The 21,765-nt window shown below is 38.0% G+C and overlaps 1 protein-coding gene across 4 annotated transcripts in view; it reads right to left on the reverse strand.

Annotated features, from left to right (window-relative positions):
• The window catches only part of LOC126037704 (sodium channel protein type 5 subunit alpha-like), a 57,558-nt gene that overhangs the window by 12,526 nt on the left and 23,267 nt on the right, over window positions 1–21,765 (reverse strand). For all 4 annotated transcript variants that reach the window (XM_049798329.1, XM_049798327.1, XM_049798326.1 and 1 more), the window contains 9 exons: window positions 16,980–17,082; window positions 15,022–15,260; window positions 14,748–14,900; window positions 13,215–13,568; window positions 11,990–12,439; window positions 9,138–9,257; window positions 7,382–7,490; window positions 6,113–6,267; window positions 1,444–1,617 (listed from right to left, as the gene is read on the reverse strand). In XM_049798329.1, coding sequence (XP_049654286.1) covers window positions 1,444–1,617; window positions 6,113–6,267; window positions 7,382–7,490; window positions 9,138–9,257; window positions 11,990–12,439; window positions 13,215–13,568; window positions 14,748–14,900; window positions 15,022–15,260; window positions 16,980–17,082 — 1,857 coding nt within the window. The remainder of the gene's footprint in view (window positions 1–1,443; window positions 1,618–6,112; window positions 6,268–7,381; window positions 7,491–9,137; window positions 9,258–11,989; window positions 12,440–13,214; window positions 13,569–14,747; window positions 14,901–15,021; window positions 15,261–16,979; window positions 17,083–21,765) is intronic.

Genomic DNA, 21,765 nt, shown 5'->3' on the forward strand with positions numbered 1-21,765 from the left:
TACAAAAATATATTTTATTTGTGTCAGTAGACAATCATAGGCTGAATGTTATAGTATCTTTGACCAGTAAGTCAAATTAAAAAAATACAGATTCAAAGTTATTGTAATATAATTTTATTTCATACTTTCCTAATTTTTTAAAAATAATGGAATCCTTTCATTCTAATTTGAAACAACCTTCCTCTTTGTTTTTTTTGTTTTTTTTCCCAAAGCCAGTTCATACAATTTTTTTTGAATGCTAGTATAACAACAAAATTGGTAACTATGGTAATATCATACACTACAAGACCAGAAAGGATTATTCAAATAAAACATTCCCATTTTCTGCATAATTATTCTCAGAAGTGTAGAAAGTAATTCCTTATCACAACTTAAGATGGTGATGTGGAAACAAAAATTATTTTTAAAAAGATATCCAGTATTCATTTTAAATTTTCATAAGAGAGAAAATGAACTGAAAACATTAGAAAATCGTTTCAATGATTAGGGTTTTTTTTCACTGTTCATGATTTGCGTCTTCCTATTTGAATTTGTTGTTTTGTTGTCTAGCCACTGGATATTTTCATGCTTTTCCTCTGTTTTGGACAGCACTGCTATTAATATTACAGAACTGTAATTGCTGAAGTCATGCTGTATATTATTTGTAAATAGTCATAATATTAGATTTTTCTGTTGAAATGTCATAGTACTTCACAACTTTTAATCCTTACTACTTAACCAGCTACTTTGACATTACCGGAAGTCAGCTATTTAGATGTCTTTATTTTAAAGTATTTAATTTCAGTATCTTCCCAGTGTATTGCTGACAAGCAAAAATATTTCATTTTTATATGGCAAGATAATATTATTTAACTTTGTCTGAATTCAGGATAAATATGTATATATTGAACACTACACTTCCTCCATCTCACTATTGATGATTTCAGCATTTCTCTTTATAGCTATATAAAGGATGGCTAGGATTTCTTCGGTTGCAAAGCAAAACATACTTTCCTACATCTTTAACTCTCTAGTAAATGATTTTTCCAACAATACTTTTAAACTCCCTTTACCATGTGAATTTCTTCTCCTTCAAGGAAGCAACTCTACTTTTTTCTAAATGCCAGAGCTGCCAGCAGCTTCACAGTTTTCTATTGTCTTTATTTATTTATTTTAATTTTATTTCTGATCATTAATTGCACTCTCTCTCTACACTCAAAAAGGTTTTTATAACCAAGATGGTCTTCAATGACAGCGATACCTAATAAAATTTTCTTAGGTGACTCCTGATTATTACTTACAATTTCCATTTACTTTTGTCCTAAAGTCTCTTTTGATTGCAATTTTTAACAGCTTTTGGAAACTGTATTTTACATTTGTGTTTATTCAAAGATTTTACATGTAGTTCTCCATACAGAAAATATCAAAATTCAAAATGTGAGACAAGCTGAATATAATACTTACACATACAATGATGAAGTCAAGCCAACACCAGGCATTTGTGAAATAACTGTGCAAACCATAAGCTACCCATTTCAAAAGCATCTCCATTAAAAAGATGTAGGTAAATATTATATCAGCATACTCTAGGAGAATTTTCACATTTCTTCTCTCCTGCAGGTGGATATCTTCAAATGCCTGGAATTTCAGAGTTTAGTTTTAAAACAGTTCAGTAGTTTTATGGAAAATTATTTTAAAGTTGCACAAGAATACACGGTTTGGCTTATTATAACCATTTCATATTAAATTATGTGCAAGCACCACTTAGTTTTATACTTAGAAGTAAAAACCGAAGTTGTAAAATAAGTACAATCTCATTTTCAAGTTGGTTGAAAAATCACGTTTTCAACTGTTTACACTCAACACTTCTTCAAAAAAATATCTGATGACGGTCAATTGTGGCTACCAAAAGTCTTGGCTTTCCAAGTTAGTGGATAATTTTGAAGGTGTTGGTCTAAAATTCTTCATAATAAAGCTTGAATTAAACACATTAAACACTGTCTTTCAGACCTAGACCTTCCAAAGGAGTCATCTTTAGTCAGCCTGCAGAGTTGTAATACAGATATGAAAAAATATGACAAACACCTTACCTGGAACTGTTCATTCCTGGAGCTTTTCACCTAAACCATGACATTATTTTGATGCCAGTAAGGGTTTAGGAAAATGTTTTATTGATTGCTGTAGTTTATGTCATTGTTTGCTTGTGTTTAATAATTTGCTACCTTGCTAATTTAAGTTTTTGATATTGCCAATCTGTTCCCAATTCCTTTTAACACATTGCATTATTTCCTCACCAAGCCTCTGACAATGTCTTTATACTTCCTTTCATCCATTTCTCCCCTAACTTATAGCTTCTTCTCCACTTCATTTCTCTTTTGCTGCCAACATTTCTAATGATCTACCCATCTATTTTCACCACCACTATTTCCCTCTTACGAATCCATGACTGTCATTACTTTCACTTAAAATTTTTCTTACTTATGTGGATACATCAGAAGGCACCCTGTACCACACCCTTTCCCACACCGTACAATTCCTAGATATAAATTACTAAATCTCCTCTTGCCTCTTTCTCTTTCATGCTCTGTCTCAAGAGCTCAATGTGTCTCTAGAGCACATCAGGGCATTTAACAACTTCTCTTTCTCCTATCCTCATTCAAATCTGGGTCCCCTTCTCTGACATTGCCTCTGCAGCTGCTAACTTTCTGTCTTATTTCTTGCCATAAGATGAGTAAAAAAGTTTAAATGAGAAGCTTATGAGTCTGTCCTCTCAAGAGGAATAGACCATCTCACATCCTTGGGATGCTGGAACACAACATCATTATTTAATAGAAGAGCAAATGAAGCGTAGCAAGATCAATTCTCTTGCCCAAAGTCGCATGGCTGTAGTCTGTGACAAATGTCAGGGACCAAACAGAGGATGTCAAAACTTTAATCCATATGCAGGTTCAATCTACATCAGCTCTTCACTTAACAGCTCCTTACCTGACTGTGAAATCTCTTATTCTGCTATTATTCTTTAATAAGTTCATGAACAGTCAACGCCCTCTAAGGAAATAGCAGTTTTACAGCGTTACATGGGAGACTGACCCAGAAGGTCCACAGACCTTTGGTTCAGGGCAGCATGGCAGCAAAGACACCTCAATGGTTTTGCAAGGATTTGCTCAGCTACAGCAGGCCTTAACAGTTACAAGTTATCACCAGTCATGTCAAACCATTAAATGTTTCTTGCAGAAACACCTGAGTGCCTCTTCTAGTGCCTCCAGTGCTCTGCGAGAAGATGACTGTTTAGGTATTATAGCAGATCTGATTCACTTCCCTGTATTTATGACATGCTAAACCCAGTCTAAAAGGTCACCAACAAGGGGGAGCAGGAGCATAACCAGGTGTTTAGATCAAGTGAGACCTGAAACAATAAACTCATGTAAAATCATTGCTTTGTTTCAATTTGTATTCCCACTGAAAAAAACACAGGGAGGAGATGCTCCTATGTATAGTTACCAACAAAGGTAAAACTTACACACTTCTGCTCTGCATTGTAAGAAAACAGTAATACTGCTTCTGGAGCCAAGTGGTCTTTGATGCGGTGGTGTATTGGTTTTGTTTGGCAAGGTTTTGGTAGCGGGGGGGGGGGGGGGGTTACAGGGGTGGCTTCTGTAAGAAACTGTTGGAAGCTTCCCCTGTGTTCGAGAGAGAGCGAGCCCATATTAGCCGGCTCTGAGACGGACCCGCCGCCGGCCAAGGCCGAGCCAATCAGTGATAGTGGTAACGCCTCTGTGATAACATTTTAAGAAGGAAAAAAGTTGGGACGGGGAGAAACTGCCGCCGGAGTGAGGAGTGAGAACATGTAAGAGAAACAAGCCTGCGGACACCAAGGTCAGTGAAGAAGGAGGGGGAGGAGATGCTCCAGGCGCCGGAGCGAAGATTCCCCTGCAGCCCGTGGTGAAGACCCTGGTGAGGCAGGCTGTCCCCCTGCAGCCCAGGGAGGTCCACGGTGGAGCAGATCTCCACCTGTAGCCCGTGGAGGACCCCACGCTGGAGCAGGTGGGTTCCCGAAGGAGGCTGTGACCCCGTGGGAACCCCGTGCTGGAGCAGGTTCCTGGCAGGACCTGCGGATCTGTGGAGAGAGGAGCCCACGGAGCAGGCTTTCTGGCAGGACTTGTGACCCCGTGGGGGACCCGCGCTGGAGCAGTGTGCTCCTGAAGGACTGCACACCGTGGAATGGACCCGTGCTGGAGCAGTTCGTGAAGAACTGCAGCCCGTGGGAATGGCCCACGTTGGAGGAGTTCATGGAGGACTGTCTCCCGTGGGTGGGACCCCACGCTGGAGCAGGGGAAGAGCGTGATCAGCCCTCGTCCTGAGGAGGTGAAGCGGCAGAAAATAACGTGTGATGACCATAAACCCCATCCCTGTCCCCCTGTGCCGCTGGGGGGGCTTGGTGGTGAAATCCGGGAGGGTAGTTGTGCCCGGGAAGAACGGAGGGGTGGTGGGAAGGTGTTCTGAGATTTCATTTTACTTCTCATTACCTTGCTCTGGTTGATTTGTAATAAATTGAGTATGTTTTGCAAATTGAGTCTGTTTTGCCCGTGACGGTAATAGTGAATGATCTCTCCTGTCCTTATCTCGACCCGCGAGCCTTTTGTTATATTTTCTCTCCCCTATCCAGCTGAGGATGGGGGAGTGATAGAACGGCTTTGGTGGGCACCTGGTGTTCAGCCAGGGTCAACCCATCACAGGTGGTCATTCAATTGTGCTGCAATTAGGAGAAATGTCTACAGAGCAGAACTGTGTCCATAGGACTAGTAATTTGACTGTAGGTAGTTGAGAACTCCCAGCATTCATGTACATAAACCTATTTACCATTTCCTACCTTTTTTCTGAGCAAGTTTGATAATCAGCGTTGTCTTTTTCCCTGTTTAACCTTGGCTACCTTGATTTCCATCTACTAGTCAAATCACCTGTTCATTAGCAGTGATGCTCTTTCAAACTTCTAACTACTAACTCCTCCTTTGCTCTGAGGACTGAGCACTCGGCACATACTTTTCTATGCATTCTTTCTATGATCACTATCTCATTTAATTTACTTTCAAGCAATGGACCTGCCTCATGGTATGGTATTCCTTCATTCTAGCTGGTTCAGGAAATTCCGTATCAGCAAACGACTTTATAAACAAACAGAAAATGGACAAGTCGCTTTTTGCAAGAGGACAACAGTATCTTAGAAATGTGAAAGTTCTCAACACCACAATACATTTTTGATGAAAAGAAATCGTTATTGTTTTGTTATTTTGCATCTGGATAGCAACTAGTTTTGTGTTCAACTCAGCCAGATCCTACAGTACATTAAATAATAACTCAACTTCCTTCCTTACTTCAGTTTGGTTCCACATGAGTACAGAGAGCCCTCACGGGAATCCCAGGGAGTTGCCTTCAAGATTTTGCCACAGAAATTTTAAAGCAGACAGTTCAAATCTATAGTTCAGTGAACAACCTAAACTTAATGCACACAGAACAGGTTTTATCTGGAAAATTCTGACATCTACCATTTAGATCACTTTCACACTAGTTGGTTATGTTCCTTCTGCACTATATAATGTTTTATTTAGCAAATTACTTTCAGTAGACTTAGTGAATATGTTTTCAAAGGAAATAAAACTTCACTTATCCTTCAGTAGAAATGGATATAATCAGAATAGCAATGAAAGATTAAGTCACCTACAAGTTTACAGCCATCTTCACTTTTAGATTCTGATCATCTTAATGTTTGGATGATTTTAAATTTAAATTTTTTACTGAGCAGTTAGTCTGCCTTTCAAACTTAGAACTGCTTTTATTTTTTTAGGCTTTCCTAAGTAATTTTGGACCCTGGTTTAGCCTCCTAATTAAGCACACAAACGTGTGAAGAACTACGTTCCATGAAGAACTATGAAGAAGATCATGATTCCATATACTTAAGTCTCTTATCCAAGTAGGGGAGAGCCTTTTAACTTCTAAGGGATATGTTTATTATGCTCTTGTCTCTCCCTGGGGAAAGGGATGCGAAAGTAGAAGAAATAAATTAAATATTATTAAATATAATTCTTTTCTTTTACTTTCCATCAATTCAAAATCTGAGAAATTAAATTAAATTTACCAGTGCTGCGCTGCTCAATATTATCATAAAAATTATGAAGTTTTCAAACCAGCTATGTTTAACAATTCTGTAGCAGGTTTTTCTAAAGTTCCACCAAATTCTGCCTGGAAACTTAGTGATATCCACTACACAACACGGGAAACATTCAACACAACCTGAAAAGAGAAAGAAAAGCATATTGGTTCCATGGAAAATTTGGAGACATGGAATCTAAAAAGCGTAAGACATCTTAAAATGAGCTTCTACAGACTATACCAAGAGTGTGCTGTTTTACCTATGGGGTGATTCTGTGGCTGAAACAATCTAAAACTAAAGAAAAGACAAAATTTGTAGGCCAAAATAAAATCTTTCCATAGAGGAACTCATACATGGAAAAAGCAGAGAAGCTTTTGTGCCCACAAGCACTTCTATAGGGGCTTGTGGGCACAAAAAAACCATTATTTTTATCTAAAAAACTTGCTTAATTTATTTTAAGCTTTTATTCTTTTTGTTTTGAAAAGAGAGATCACCTTACTAATGGTTTAGTAAATTATTATTTTTACTGGTTATTTCACTTGATTGCACTGCAGAGATGTTACAACTAGATTCTCTGTTCACTGTTTTGTACCAGAAACACACTTCTTGGTTAATCTGTAAAGGCAATAGGATTGAACCATGAGAGTCAATGGAGTCTAAGGAGCTGTTCAGGCAATCAAAGGTAGGTGTCCACATTGGGATGAGCTGTACAGTCCTCTGAATTCCATCAGCTGTATTGACTGGATATTCATCCACTGTACTTGGAGCTCAGCCAAATTCAGCTGAAGTGCCATTTAAGATACCAGGTACCGACATACATATCCTAACTGACCTCCAGCTACCCCTTCAGAAGTGCTTTGAGGGCCTTTGCTCATATACAGATGCCTGCAGTCTGGTGCCTCAATATAAGACTGAATCACACTCCAAAGATGGCATTTTGCTGCCTGAACACAGGTATTTAGAACCATCTTGGGCCTCTTTGGATATTCTACAGCTTCTGTGATAGTTCTGCCAGCTTCATGCAGTTCTCTTGCATACTGTCAGGCATCTCATATGGTACTAAATGCCTGTGTTCAGGCATCCATCCCAACCCTGCTCTGGTTCTGTGCTGGCTTCAGGTATATTTATTTGAGTTTTTATGTTTATAAACAAGTGTCTCAGGCAAACAGTTCCTGGCAATTTGGAAATGTTCCAAACAGATATCTTTGAGTATTAGTTCATTTGGCGTCACCGCAATACATAAAAGATTCTTACCTTCTGCAAAACAGTCCTTAGGTAGGTGTGACTTTTTAGGCTGCGAAAACATCTCCAGAATAACTGGATCCACAGTGCTGGCTTCAGAATAACTACTAGCATCACATTTCTGCACAGGAGAAGGGCAAAGAAGAGAATTTATTTGCTTTTCATTAATAAGGTTACCAGATTTAAAAGAAATGAAGGTTATCACCCCACACACACACAAAAATCTGCAGCATATACATTATCTTAATGTTGCTGAACTACCAAAATAAAATTACAAATAATAGGACAGAAAGGCTAATCCCTACTTTTTGCTTCCATGGCTTTAATTTACTAAGTTTCTTGGTTTCTTCTAGTCATCTACATTGAACTTGTAGGAAGGAATGTTTAGAATAGATTATATTATGCTACAGCTTTAGAGAAAACTCTGATTTCTTCATGCCAATCCAATTCTCTTTTCATTTTCAGAGATACAAACCATGTCCCAAAAGGCTTGAAGACGGGAAGGTGCAGTGCAATTGCTCACCACCCGCCGACCAACACCCCGCTAGTCCCCGAGCGGAGATTCCCTGCCCCCACTTCCCAGTTCCTATACTAGATGGGATGTCCCATGGTATGGAATACACCGTTGTCCAGTTTGAGTCAGGTGCCCTGGCTGTGTCCTGCGCCAACTTCTTGTGTCCCTCCAGCTTTCTCACTGGCTGGGCATGAGAAGCTGAAAAATCTTTGACTTTAGTCTAAACACTACTTAGCAACAACTGAAAACATCAGTGTGTTATCAACATTCTTCACATACTGAACCCAAAACATAGCACCGTACCAGCTACTAGGAAGTCAGTTAACTCCAGCTGAAACCAGGACACCTAGCAGGAAAGAAATGTATGTGTGGTCTACCCATCTCAAAGAATTGCAGTCATTGGTAAGTAACCTACAAGCCTATAAAACTAAAGACAATAAGGAAAATGAGTATAAAGAAAAAGGAATAAAGCAATCTATCAGCCATGAAGTTTAAGTAAGTAAGTGCCCTGTATGACATATAGAAAGGGAAGGCATGAAGACAGGGATAAGAATGAGAAGCCAAAAGAAGGGAGAACTGCCTTTGTTGACAGCCATGCTGCTCTACCTAACTTAAGGTCCTAGGGAATCTTCAACATAGACAAGAATGGAATTATTTAAATTCATCACCATTTTAATATTTTAAATTAAATAATGTATAACAAACAAAACTTCCGGCAACTTTATCTAAAACGAGAAAATGCTAAAGTGATTTGACTTTTGGAGGTAGTAATCCACAAAGTTGCTGAACTTCCATTTAATTTTCTAGGTCACTGGAGGCAAGCCATGATTCTTCACCTTTTTTGATGTGGAACTGTACTGTATTAAAAAAAGCTAAGTTCCTAGATCAGAAAAAGTATGGTTGTTTTGGGAACTATTTCTGGAGAACAAATTTTTGCATCCAAGGATGACAGCAAACAGAATTATCTATAAAAAGGAATAGTATGTATAAAAGTGTGTTTCTTGATTAATTTCTGTTTACTTATTTTGTACAAAATAATATATTAAGTTACACTGTTAGCCAGAGCTGTTTATGAGATACAAACCTCCATGCTTTAAACTATTATCACATCTAGAGAGATGTACCATCTTCACAGGGATCATACTTGCTACTCTTCAGGAAAGCCCAGTTTGTCCTGTCACTGCTGAATGAGACCGCTGCTGTGACAATTTTCATCTCTAGCATATTCCACAAGATGATAAAAGTTATAATTACCTCTTTTTGCTCTTTCCTTTGGTGTGTTTCTGAAAAACCACTTATCGTTTCAGAAGTCCCAGAAATCTGACTGAAACCGCTTGAACTCCGGCACAGCTCTCTATGTCTTAATCTGTCTCCCTGCATGAAATAATGGAAAACAGTTGATTTTCCACATTTTTCTTCCTGACAGTCTTTCTTAAGAGTCAAAATTCTTTAACAGAATTTAAAGCATTCACAAAATTTAGCATGTTTGTCCTTTTACAGATAATTAAATGATATCCCTAAAAGGCATGTAAAAGAATGGTTTCTTCCTCGATTTCAAATACTGTGGCCCTGTGGTTACACTGTGGAAATGTATCATTCCTCAAGATCTACATTTAGCCCACTGATGGATTCCTGCATCCTATTTCCTAAGTTCTGATGAACTGACTCAGTAGCAACCTTTGCAGCTGGACCCTAAAAGTCTCATGTTTCTAGTTACAGGCAGAAGAGCTAATGGATCCCAATCAGCTTTCAATCCTTTTGCCACCACAAATTCCAAGCAATACCAGATTCTACCATGGACAAGATATTTCAAGTAGCCACAGATGATTCTAAGGTGATCAGCAATTTCTGCTCCTTTGAGAATTTGTCCAAAGATATTCTGCTGACGATGCCTCCTCTTATGAACAAAAACATAAAAAATGGATCCTACCAGTCCACCTAGATGCTGACCATATGATAAACTATCCAAAAATAGCACTTGCTTTTGACATTTCTGCTCTCTCATAACACTAGGTAACTGCACTTTGAGCTCACATACCTGTTCTGACAGATTTAAAATATGGTGATATCACAATCATAACACAACTGACACTCACAAAAGATAATCTTTAACAATCTAATCTAGGTACAGTAGTCACCAAAGCCTGGTGTTCTACCTGAGTTTGCTGCTCACACATTTGGATGTGGTTTTTAGATGTGCTAAACCCCATAATGCCACACACTTAGACCATCACTTTTACCAATGAAGAAAAAAGTACAGTTGCAACATCTTAGAAAAGCTCATTCCTCCTTGAATGTGGTAGATAGAGAAATAAGCAGAAATTAATAAAAAGACTTAAATGAAAATCATAAACTACTTTCTGTAAGAGGCTTTCTATCTTGCTTTATGTGAAGAACCTGCAAAACAGCTCATTCTTCTGTTGTATAAGCCAGCTTCTATTGGTACTTCCTTTAGTAGAGGTCTGAGAAGGGTTAATATTTTTTTTTGTTCACCTTCTGACAAAAGATTGTACGGAAGATATGTTGGAGTCTGCTGCTTCTTATTACTACTGGCTGTGAATAAGGCAGGCTTCTAAAAGAAATTAACTTGAGGTCCTTGTGCGTTGAGCTGAGCTGAAACTACTGTTGGATGTTTTATACACAGCCGCAGTACTGTCAGAGGGCTAAAAGTTATCACCCTTACCTTCTATAGGCAAAAATATTTATACAGGAATAAGAATCTTGGAGCATGACCCAATGATTCTGAACTAAAATGCACTGATGCAGATAGATCATCATACTCAAACCAGCATTCATATCCTTTCTAAGCAATCACATCACATACAATAAAAGTAACAAAGCTGTCACAAACCGAATTTCATTAAGACACATTACCCTCCTCAAAGAAAAGTAATGGGGTAAAATTCCATTTTATTAAAAGTACAACACGTCATTAGCAAGAAGAAAAGAAAGCAAAAATAAGGAAAAAAACAATCAAGAAAGCAAAATGGGAGAAAACATGAAGTGCAAAAATGGGCAACATACAAGTAACATGGACATGCAGCAAGGGACGCTATTGAACACATTGAGGACACAAAGGGTTTAATTCAGTTGCTCACCATAAACTGCTTAGTGTCTTTTAAGATACCTAGGGGTACCTAAGACATACACATGGCATAGTTAAATACAGCACAAGATCTACAGAAACTGCCAGACACCTTTTTGGAGGTGCATTTAGAAGCCGTAGGAGATAATCCAGCACCTCAAATGGCACTTGACATCTATGAGGTGAGTAATATGTGGAATCTTGAGTTTTAGATATCTAAATGGATTAATCTAATTGTGGCTGATACCTAGTGTCATCTGAGGTGTTTCTACATATCCCTGGCCTCCAGATGCCAAAAAGAGTTCTTATAGCTCCTATGTCTTATTTGTCAGTCCCATGCAGATGGGACAGACACCTGAAGCATCTCAACTATCCTAAATGCTTACATACAGGCAAATGAATTGCACCGTTATTGACTATCATGGCAGTATAAACACCTCGTTCACATGCAGAAATCTGTATTTGGGCATCTGTATTTAAGTGCCTAAGACTTGAGCCTAATTCTGCCCAACACAGCAAAATCAAGAGATATAAAGGGGGGTCCAAAGTATCATAGAGGTGAATAGGGGGATTAAAAAAAAACATTAAGAAAATATTTTTTTAAGGTGAAGCTTTTATTTGCATTCCCTTTGGATTCCATGCAACCAAGAAGCAACCTATAAGCAACACAAGAAGCCTGCCTTCCAAAAATTCCAGGTGCCATCTGTAAGTCAAAGGAGACAAAAAGAAAGAATGTCTGTCTTGATCAAACTTCATTTAGCAATTGACAGCAATAAATGGAAACAAACCAGACAAAAGCAGAATTATGGCTATCGGTGAGAAGAATGATAAAAAAAGTGGATATTCAATATCTCTCATTGAATAACTAAGACTATTTGGTAGCTCTTGCATTTTGAAGCTACTAGAACAAAGAAAGTAAAATGGCAGAAATGACAGAAGGGATAACATTTACTGTTGAGTCTTCAAGATTACGTTTACAGATGCAAATTACAATAATTTTTCAAATATTAATATTTCTTACCTGTTTCCTGTATTCTATTTCTGTGCATACACTGTGCTTATCATCACCTTCATCATAAGTCTCTGCTACTGCAATGGGAACACAGCTACTACGACTTATTAAAAATTCTTCATATTTCCTTGTTACTGAGGAACTTTCTTCAGTATTGTAATACCCAATGTCAAAGCAATTGTTGCCTATATCCTTTCTGACATCTCTCATGCTATAGTTATTTTCCCCTATGTCTTTGGCAGACACTTTCACCGAAGTCTTTTTTTTGGCTGTTGTTTTGAGGTTTTGTTTCATTATTTTGCCACAATGATCCAAAATTCTGTCTTTCACAGACTGCAAGCCCTTGTGAATCCGTGCAATGGCAATCTCACATTTAGTCATTTGTCCAGGTTCCTCTTGTCCCATTGAGGAGTCAGTACTGAACGAACTCAGCAGCAAGGCAATGAATAAGTTGAGCACCTTAAAATAGTTAAAGGAAGTTGGAGACATGACTGTTAACAGAAAAGATGTTTCAGAAAACCTTCCTTAGATAAAAAAAATCTCAGTCTTGCTTTCATCAACTACTGCAAAGAAATTATTTACTATTATACTGGAATATTAATACAGTATGATATGTCTCCTTCTGGAAGGAATGGCAGCAGAAAAAGGAAGGAAGTGAGGGTGTGGTTATATCAAATATCTTTTCACATGCTCTGATGTCCATAGTATGAGGAGGTAGATATATTGAAAAAGAGCAGACAAAGATAAATTTTAATAACACCACCATCAAAAAGGTTCTGGTATAGACCAACAAACCAAGCAGATGAAAAAGATTCCATCTTCCAGGATATAAACACTAGATCTAGTATATGTCATACAAACCAGAAAATCTGGGTACTGTAAACTTTTGATAATATAAGGATAAGTTGGCCAGCATTAAAAGCACTGAACAGTTTGGTTATTTGATCCAAGCAACACAAAAGATGAAGAAAGCAGACACCAAATTATCAAAAGCACTGCACTTCTATAGTCTGGATAGAAGGAATAATTTTATTTTACTTAGCAGCTACCTCTTGTGTGAGAAAGAGAAAGACAGGGGATAAGTAAAAAAAGACAGAAGAAAAACGTATTAAGTAACATCCAGAAAAGAGAATTAGTGTGAATACTTTCCAAATGATAAAGTTTGTGTCAGAAAAAAAGATACCAGTGTAACTGGATACATTCAGTAGGGACTGAAAAATAGCTTGAAACTCACCACTAGGTTTCCTATTACCAGGACTAGCAAGAAAATGGGAAGACATAGCCCTTTTCCAGCCACTTCCATACATTCCCACATGGTTTCAATCCATTCTCCACATAATATTCGGAATATAATCAGGAATGAATGACAAAAATCCTTCATATGCCAGCGTAAATCCGGATTGGTGTTTATTTTACAGTAATTAGTCTCATAATAATTGCCTAAAACCTGCTTTCCTACTACAGCAAAAATAAATACAGTGATAATCAAAACCAGAGTGAGGTTACCCAGAGCACCAACTGAGTTTAAAATTATTTTCATAAGAGTATTTAAGGCTGGCCAGGACTTTGCCAATTTGAAGATCCTGAGCTGTAAGCAAAACACAAGAGAACAATGTGAGTAGCAGACACGGCATAGATAGCACAGCACACATAAAAAACCAGACCCTGCCATTATCATGCTGTCTTTACTTCAGTAACACCATCATAATTTTTCCCCCAAAGAAAGGTTTTTAATTGTTCTGATCCAAAAGTGCTTAAGCTCAGATTGTTAATGTTACTAAGAACAGAGAACTGCCAAAGGAAGATTTCAAATTGTTTGTGCCAAGTTAGATACAAGCATGTGTAAATCTATTAGTATTAGTAGCTATAATAGTAATAATAATCAAGTGGCTTATACGTACTTCGACGAGGCCTATGAAATGACTGCATTTTGGACTAAATCAAATGTAATCAGACAAAAATTGAAAAAAGAATTTTTTCTACCTCTCACCCAACAGACTTAAAATAGGCTATGAAGAGCCAGGTGGGATCTAGTCTATGCAGCTTCATGAGTAAAAGGACATTTTTAGTCAAATTAGTATTCAGGGCTATTAAAATCTCTCAGTCATGACACACAAGATGAAACAGAATTCAACTGAATTTCTAGGTGCTATGACTATGAAAAGCTATGAAGAATGTTAGAAGTAATTGGTAAATTTAGCATTCTAAATACACAGTAAGAACGTAAACAAAAAAGTAACATTATATGTAGACATCCCAGAGCTACTCCTCCTTTTCCCTAAGATGGAGGAAAGCCTTGAGGAGACCTCAAGGCCAAGTCTAACCCTTGAGGAAGGCTATGTTATTTTACAAACATCAACTCATAAGCAAAAGCTGTGAAGGAACCTTTGCTATCCTTAAGCTCATGACAACACTCAGATAATATCTCTTCCTAATTGAAGATCTGAAATGTAGTTGAGCAGTGCCACTGTACAGACCTAACAGAGAACCAGTGAACTCTCTGCTAGGTTGAATCTCCAAGGGGTCACACTGCGCCTAGAGGATTTGTAGTATCCAATATACACAGTATAATAAACATATTGAATGTATTCTTTAATATTGATTTAATATTCACTCTAATTAAATATTCATGTTGACTTATTATTTACTAACAAAGAGAACTGATTTAACCGATACATCAGTAAAATAATTAGAGGGTATTTCACTGTAATCTTTTACAAATCTATACAACACATGTACTTTTAAAAAAGAATAAAGACATAATTACCAGCCTGAAAAATGACAGATTTTCTTCAAAGCTTATTAGGCCAATCATAACAACTATGCTATCAAAAATATTCCATTTTTGCTGAAAATAATTGTAAGGATCTAAAGCGATGATTTTCAAGATCATTTCTGCTGCAAAAATCAGGGTGAAGACCTGGAAAGAGGAAAAAGAAACTCAGCAAAAAGTCACTGAAAAGTATGTCTCCTTATGGGACTGCCCCAGTACAAATATGGGGTTATAACTCCATATTCATTCTAATACAGACCTAACTTACCTTGTCACTTACAAAAATCATTTGTCGGTAGTTGCGTGGCATGTCAGGGTACTCCAGAGCCATGAATACGGTATTCACAATAATGCAAACCGTGATTAAGAGATCAACAAATGGATCCAAAACTACCAATTTAACCTTCTCTTTGACTACTCTCCAGAATGGACAGCAATTCCAAATTAGATACTTTTGAGCAAAACGTTTCCATAATGAAGGGCATTTCAGTTTTGACTCTTGCAGTTCTAAATGACAAAGAGGAAAAGTGACATGAATAATATTATGTGGAATATCATAGTATGAAGAAAAAGAGAATCAGTCATAGAAAAGATTGAAAAGAAAAATCTATCTCGTGAGCAGAATGGGATTATTGAAAAAAATTGTTTCGCTGATTTTACACAAACTAATCAGAGGCTATTTAAAGGTCACCATCAACAAACCTCACAAGTACAGAAACAGGTGATACTACCCACCTCTTCATATGTTTATTATACTATTGAAGGATGATAAAGGATCTTCATTAAGAAGAAATAACTTAACTGTCTCTGGGAAACTGACAACTTGTTTTCTGTGAGTTATACCTGTGCAGTCACAGATGCAGCATGGGTTGAAAAAAAGTCCATGATAAAATGAAGAAGGGTGTCCCCTATATCTTGGTACCCATAGTTGAGGATAGGGTTGTAAGAGAAGTCAAGTCGGATGGGACCTCAGGAGATGTCTAGTGCAATGCCTTCTCAAAGCAGGGTCAGCCATGAGGTCAGAGACGGCATAACCCGTTCCTCTGTCTGGCTGCCCTCATGGTGAACGCTTCTCGTTACACACAGTTTGAAGCTCTCTTCTTTCAATTTATGTCTGTTGTCTCCTCTTCCCACTGTGCGCCATTCTGAAGAGCCTGGCTACACCTGCTTGATAATGTCTTCCTACACACTGGAAGACTGGTATTATCTTCCCCTCAAAACCGTCTCTCCATGCTGACCCAGCCCAGCACTGGACAAGTGCTCCAGCCCCTGACTTGGTGGCCCTCTACTGAATTCAATGTATTTCTTGTACTGGAGGGGCTGGGGGGGTCAACTGGGCATAGTATGTGTTCTAGCAAGCGCTTAATAATGGATGATAAATCACTTTTCTCCTGGCTCTGCTCCTTTTAATAAAGTCCAGGATACTGTTAGCCATTGCTGCTGCAAGGGCATGTTGCTGGCTCACGCTCAGCTCACTGTCCACAAGGACCCAAAGGGCCTTTCCTGCGGAGCTGCCTCCCCGCCAGCCAGCTCCCAGCCTCTATTGTTGCAAGAGGTTCTTGCCAAAGTTTACATTTGTTCTGGTTGAATTTTCATAAAGTTCCTGTTGGCCCATTCTTCCAGTCTGTCTAAGTCCCTCTAGATGGCAGCCCTTACCTCCAACAAATCAAGTGGTTCCCCCCCAATTTTATGTCATCTGCAAAATTTAAGAGCAAGCCCTCTGTTGCCTCCTCCAGGTCACGTAGGATGTGTCCTAGGATACACCCTGTGGTACTCCACTTGTTACTTGCCTCCAGGTAGAACAAATATGACCTGTTCACCAGACACTTGAAGCCCAAGCATCCAACCACTTTTTTGTCCAGCTGGTTGTCCACCCATGCAGACCCTAACACCCTAACTTGGATGAAAAATTACTGCAGGAGACAGCATTGAAAGTTTTGTTAAAGTCAAGGTAAATGAAAACATTGCTCTCCCCTCACCCACAAACCCCAGTCATTTTATTGTTCAGGGCAATCGAGTTGGTCAGGCATGATTTACCCTTGGTAATTGCAAGTTACAGTTGCAGTTACATGAGATATGAGAATATTTATTCTACTGAAATTTACATTTGATTGCAGCATAATTTCCCCTAGTGACTTTTAAAATAATGCTGACTGTTTGTGACATTTTGACCTCTTAGGTCAAGCTACACAATCATCGTAGGAAAACCACTAAAGAATGACTTACGCAAATTATCTGTAATAACAGTGGCTGCACTCATTAACCTCTGTCTTCGAAAAGGATCATTAATAGAGTCCACTGACAATTCATAGGACAGCAGTATCTGCCTCTTTGGTCAGAAAGACAAAAGAAGATAATATAACAAGGGAATATGAATAAGTAGTGATACAAAAATTACGTCCAGTGTAAGGTAAACATGCCTTTTTAAATACACGTTGTAATGAAGCCTTACCTTGCTGAAAGAATGTAAAACAAAACAGCACAACAATATCATGTGTTTGCCTTTGAAGGCAAAGGACATTTCATCAAAACCAGTAATATTTTTCAGGAAGTTGTTTTCTTCTGAAAATATTAAACAACGATAATGCCATTATACAAGTATAGAACCATTAACAGGGAGCAAAAGAAAAAAATCATTCCATCTTTCCAGTGACTGATAAAAAGTACATACAAAAAGAACACTGACAATCAGTTTGAATAAGTTTTTGGCTATTTAATTATGAAATATTGATTAATAAATAATAAATATTAATTAACATTAAGAGTAGTTATTTAGTGAATCAAAAGTATTGGTTTTCCCAGTCCTATTAAGCCTATCAAGAGCTATACTAATATTGAACTGCCTAAAACTAAGAATGAGACTACTTTTGTTTTCATTAGAAGTTACAGGATGCTAAATACAGTGTTCCTGATGTGCACTGAAGGACAGGCCAACACCTGTATCTTATAAGACCACTGAATTATTATCAAAGACTCAGCTCATGACGCATTAATACCCCCCCACACACAGACACACACACACACTTTTCAAAGACTAAGTAGACAATTGTAAAACATGGGCTTCAAAGAATAGGTCAGACTCTGAGGTAGAGAAAAACAGAGAGAACAAAGATTCCAGTATCAGGAAGGACATAATTAGAACTACGAGCTGACAGGGAGCTACTGACTGACCACATCATAATGCACAGCACCTTAGTATTCCCTTTCAGCACTATTTGATTTGTTTCATTTTCTTTTTGTGGGGAGGGTATATAAGTAAAGATATGTCATATTGTTACTTCAAACTTTTACGATATGATTTTTATGAACATATTCTATAAAACTGTTATTCAGGGAATGAAACCGATATCCTTGGCCTAAGGGGTTTAATAATAATTATTTCTTTTTGGCTCTCTGGTATTTTAATGACTTGAAAAGCTAAGCAAAACTTAGCTGATAGAACTGTCATAGAATAGACATATAAAATGAATTTTAATACAGTGCTAAAATGTTCATTTTTCTATCTGTATTTTTTCAGAATCTAAAAGACTCAATTAGACTATTCTAATCATATCCCAGTTACCGACGCAACTTGCCCTTTCATTCATTTCTCTAATGCTTGGGGTCTCAGAGGAGAGAAACCTAGAAAAATTAGTCTGCCAGCCTGACTAAAATCCTCAGTCTTCTTGTTGAAATTCACATCTGTTCAGAAGCATTCAGAGTTAGTGTTTTCAAAAAGGTTGAGTATTCATCAACACTGAAGCAGTTACTGCTGCCCATCTATCTTTAGCTGAAGTAAATAACTGGTGATGAGGAGTCCTCCAACAAATCAGGATTTAAAATAGGGATACGCACTAGACAAACAGTCCATTCAAGTTTTTATAGAACTGATGAGGTCCTACCAAAGAGTTTCTACCCAATACGCTTTTTTCTCTTTGACTTAGCATCTTTAGCCTCTTTTTATGACTAAAGCAGAGAGTACGTTGTTTGAAGAGTCCTCAGTTGCAGCAGAGCTAGTACTACCAGTAGTTGCCATGACACGAAACAAACTGCCATGTTTGTTGCAGATTATATTTGTTTGACTAATGGTAGAACTCTACATCGGAGCAGCTCACACTGCTTGGATCATGCTCTAGGCCTTCCTTTTTTTTTTTTTTTAAATATGAAATAACAACATTTGTAGGATGAAGTGAGAACTGTGATGTAGTGTAGTGAGAGGAAGTGAGTGTACAGGTGTACTATGCATCTTGAAGAACACTCATGACTGATAAACAGCTGCTTCTGCTGTCAACTGATCATCTGTAAATTTGTGTAAGACAGCATAAGACTACAACCAGGATCTCACACAGTCACTGTTACCTGGACTTGGGTCTTGGAATTCTTCATGCAGATAGTGTAGAGGCATCTGTTAGCAAGTACAGCAACATAGTTTAAACTCTGCAGAATATAATCCTGAAAAGTGGGTTTCACTTAACATCTCTTGTACCAGGTTCTAATGCTATTTATTATCTGTTTTCTAAACTTCCCATACAGAGATATTCATTACTTTGCCATTCTCTGCACAGAGAGGGGAAGGGACCTTGGGAAGGGTCTGAAAATGCTATTTCTGAAATGTAAAATACAGACTGCTTTTGGCATCCAACCTGTGCAGATTTTGCAGCCTTGGAGAAGTAATGTCTAGGAACTAAACCAGATTTATCTCCTGGCTCAGTCATCTCCTGCAACACAGTCACAGACTTAGAAGAAAAAAAAAATATTAAATAGGGATAATCAGCCATAAGAGTTGATTTTTATACTTACAGAAGATATGACACCTGCTATGGAAAGACTTTTTTTTCCTCGATAGGTATAATAATACACTACCATGGACTGTGTCACAGTGTTCCTTTTAAGTACAGCAAAACCAAATTAGGTCACAAAATGGCATAATATTCTTAACACAGCAGGGGAAACATTAATGACACTCTATAAGAAGCAAATACTATACTAAAGGAGACGACAGACGGCAGTTGCTGCCAAGTGGATGATTTTGACTCCTTCAGCTCAGACGTATAATTTAATATAGCTAGGATCATGGAATTTAGAAGAAATTCTGACCATGCTGACTGCCAGAATGAAAACCTAATCCATTTTAGCTAGGATGACATGTCTGACAAACACTCCCCTACAAGGACATTTTTCAAAAAGAAGGTAGTTGGGCCATTACTCCTTTAGCTCTGCGACTGGACAGTTTCCATTTTCTATTAAATGGGTGGGAACAATTCTGATATTCTCCCAGAAGCAAGAGAGAATCTGTCACAAGATGGAACAAACTATCATGGCGGGGGGGTCACAGAAAATATGTTGTGAGACAGGGGTGAGGGATAAGATCAAAATGAACAGTGTATGTTTTGGTGATGATTTCCATCTCTCCATATCAAGAGACCCTGCTCAGTCACAGTAATTGATGGCCTAAGAAATGGAAGGAAGAAACACATCTGAGGGGGTGAATGAAGACTGGTTTGAAATTCCAGACTGCATTATCAAAGGTGTGACCGGGAACCAGGGTTTCAGTCAAGGTATTATTTAGACACAAACATCTACTTTTGCACTACCTGTTTTTCCAGTGGACCCTGTTTGGTCTAAGTCACAAGCCTGTACTGGAGAATGGCTGTTGCTGAACCAGTATAAGGGCATTAAAAGCTTTATTTTTAGATATTGTTGAAAATAACACAGTAATATGGATAATTGCCTGAGAATTATTTTGGAAGATGCAACTCAAGATTAAAATATCTAAATACTGGCATCTAAATGTGGAGGTCTACACAGAACCAGAAAAAGATTAAAGTTGGGAAGGTACTCTGGAAGTCCTCCCACTACACCGCTAAAAGCAGGGCAAACTTCACCTGTAGGGCCTTTTCCAGCTACGTTCTGAATATCTCCAAAAACAAAGATCCAAACATTTCTCCGGATGACCTGTTTTAATGTTTATCGTCTGTCACAGTGATTATTTTTTTTTCCCCCTTAAACACTAATCAGAATTTCTCTTGTTGCAACTTGTTCCCGTTGACTTTCCATTGTGTACCTGTAAGAAGATTCTTGGCTCCTTCCTCTTTATACACTCCCATAAGATATTAGTAGACAGCAATAATCTGTTTTTTTCCCTTTCCCTTTTCTCCTTCAGGCTGAACAAACCCAACCTCTCAATGCTTCCTGACACCTCATGTTCTACAGCCCCTTAATCACCTTGGCAGCCTCTACTGGCTTTGCGTGATATCTCAACATAATCCTTCTACTGGAGAGCTCAAAACTCAACACAGTACTCCAGGTACAGTCACACACGCACTGGTCATGCCAAATGAAGACACACACATGGACTAAGCATTGAAAAGGTAACAACTCTATACTCTACATGAATGCTGGACCATTGGTAACATGATAGTAAGGAGTGTCCATGAGATATACGATATTTTGCCAGCGTCAAAGGTGCTGTGAAAAACCCCCAAGATTCAGCAAAGTAAAAATTGCAAGTCTTAATAGCAGTTTCTTAATGGATTTAGAAAGTAGGGGTGAGCAGAGGAGACAGAAGTCACTGCTGTAATCAAGATGTAAAATAGCATGTGTGGGATTCAGCCTAATATTCAGACATCCACGTTTAATTTGTCCATTTGCACAATGCATCTAAAATCCCATTATAACTGATGCATATTTTTTTGATAAGTTTAATTCACTTAAATATAAGTGTCTGAAGCCATTTGAGATGGTCTATTGAGACATTTGGTATCTGAGACATCCACAGTCTCAGACTAAGCAGGCATGACACATCATGTCTGTACCCTTCTGCAGAGTAGGTGGAGGCCAAGTAAGACACTCTGGAAATCCTCTAGTGTCACTAGGTATCAATTTGTGACCCAAAAAATTAAATCTCCATTCCATTCTGGGAGTTTAGAACCCAAATCATATGTAAATGCCTGCAAAAAACCACCTGGAGCACAATCCAGTTGCCTAAATTTAGGAATTTAGTAACGTTTGAGATGTCATAATGTATTTGAGA

Source organism: Accipiter gentilis, chromosome 4, assembly GCF_929443795.1.
Source record: "Accipiter gentilis chromosome 4, bAccGen1.1, whole genome shotgun sequence".
NCBI classification, from domain to species: domain Eukaryota; kingdom Metazoa; phylum Chordata; class Aves; order Accipitriformes; family Accipitridae; genus Astur; species Astur gentilis.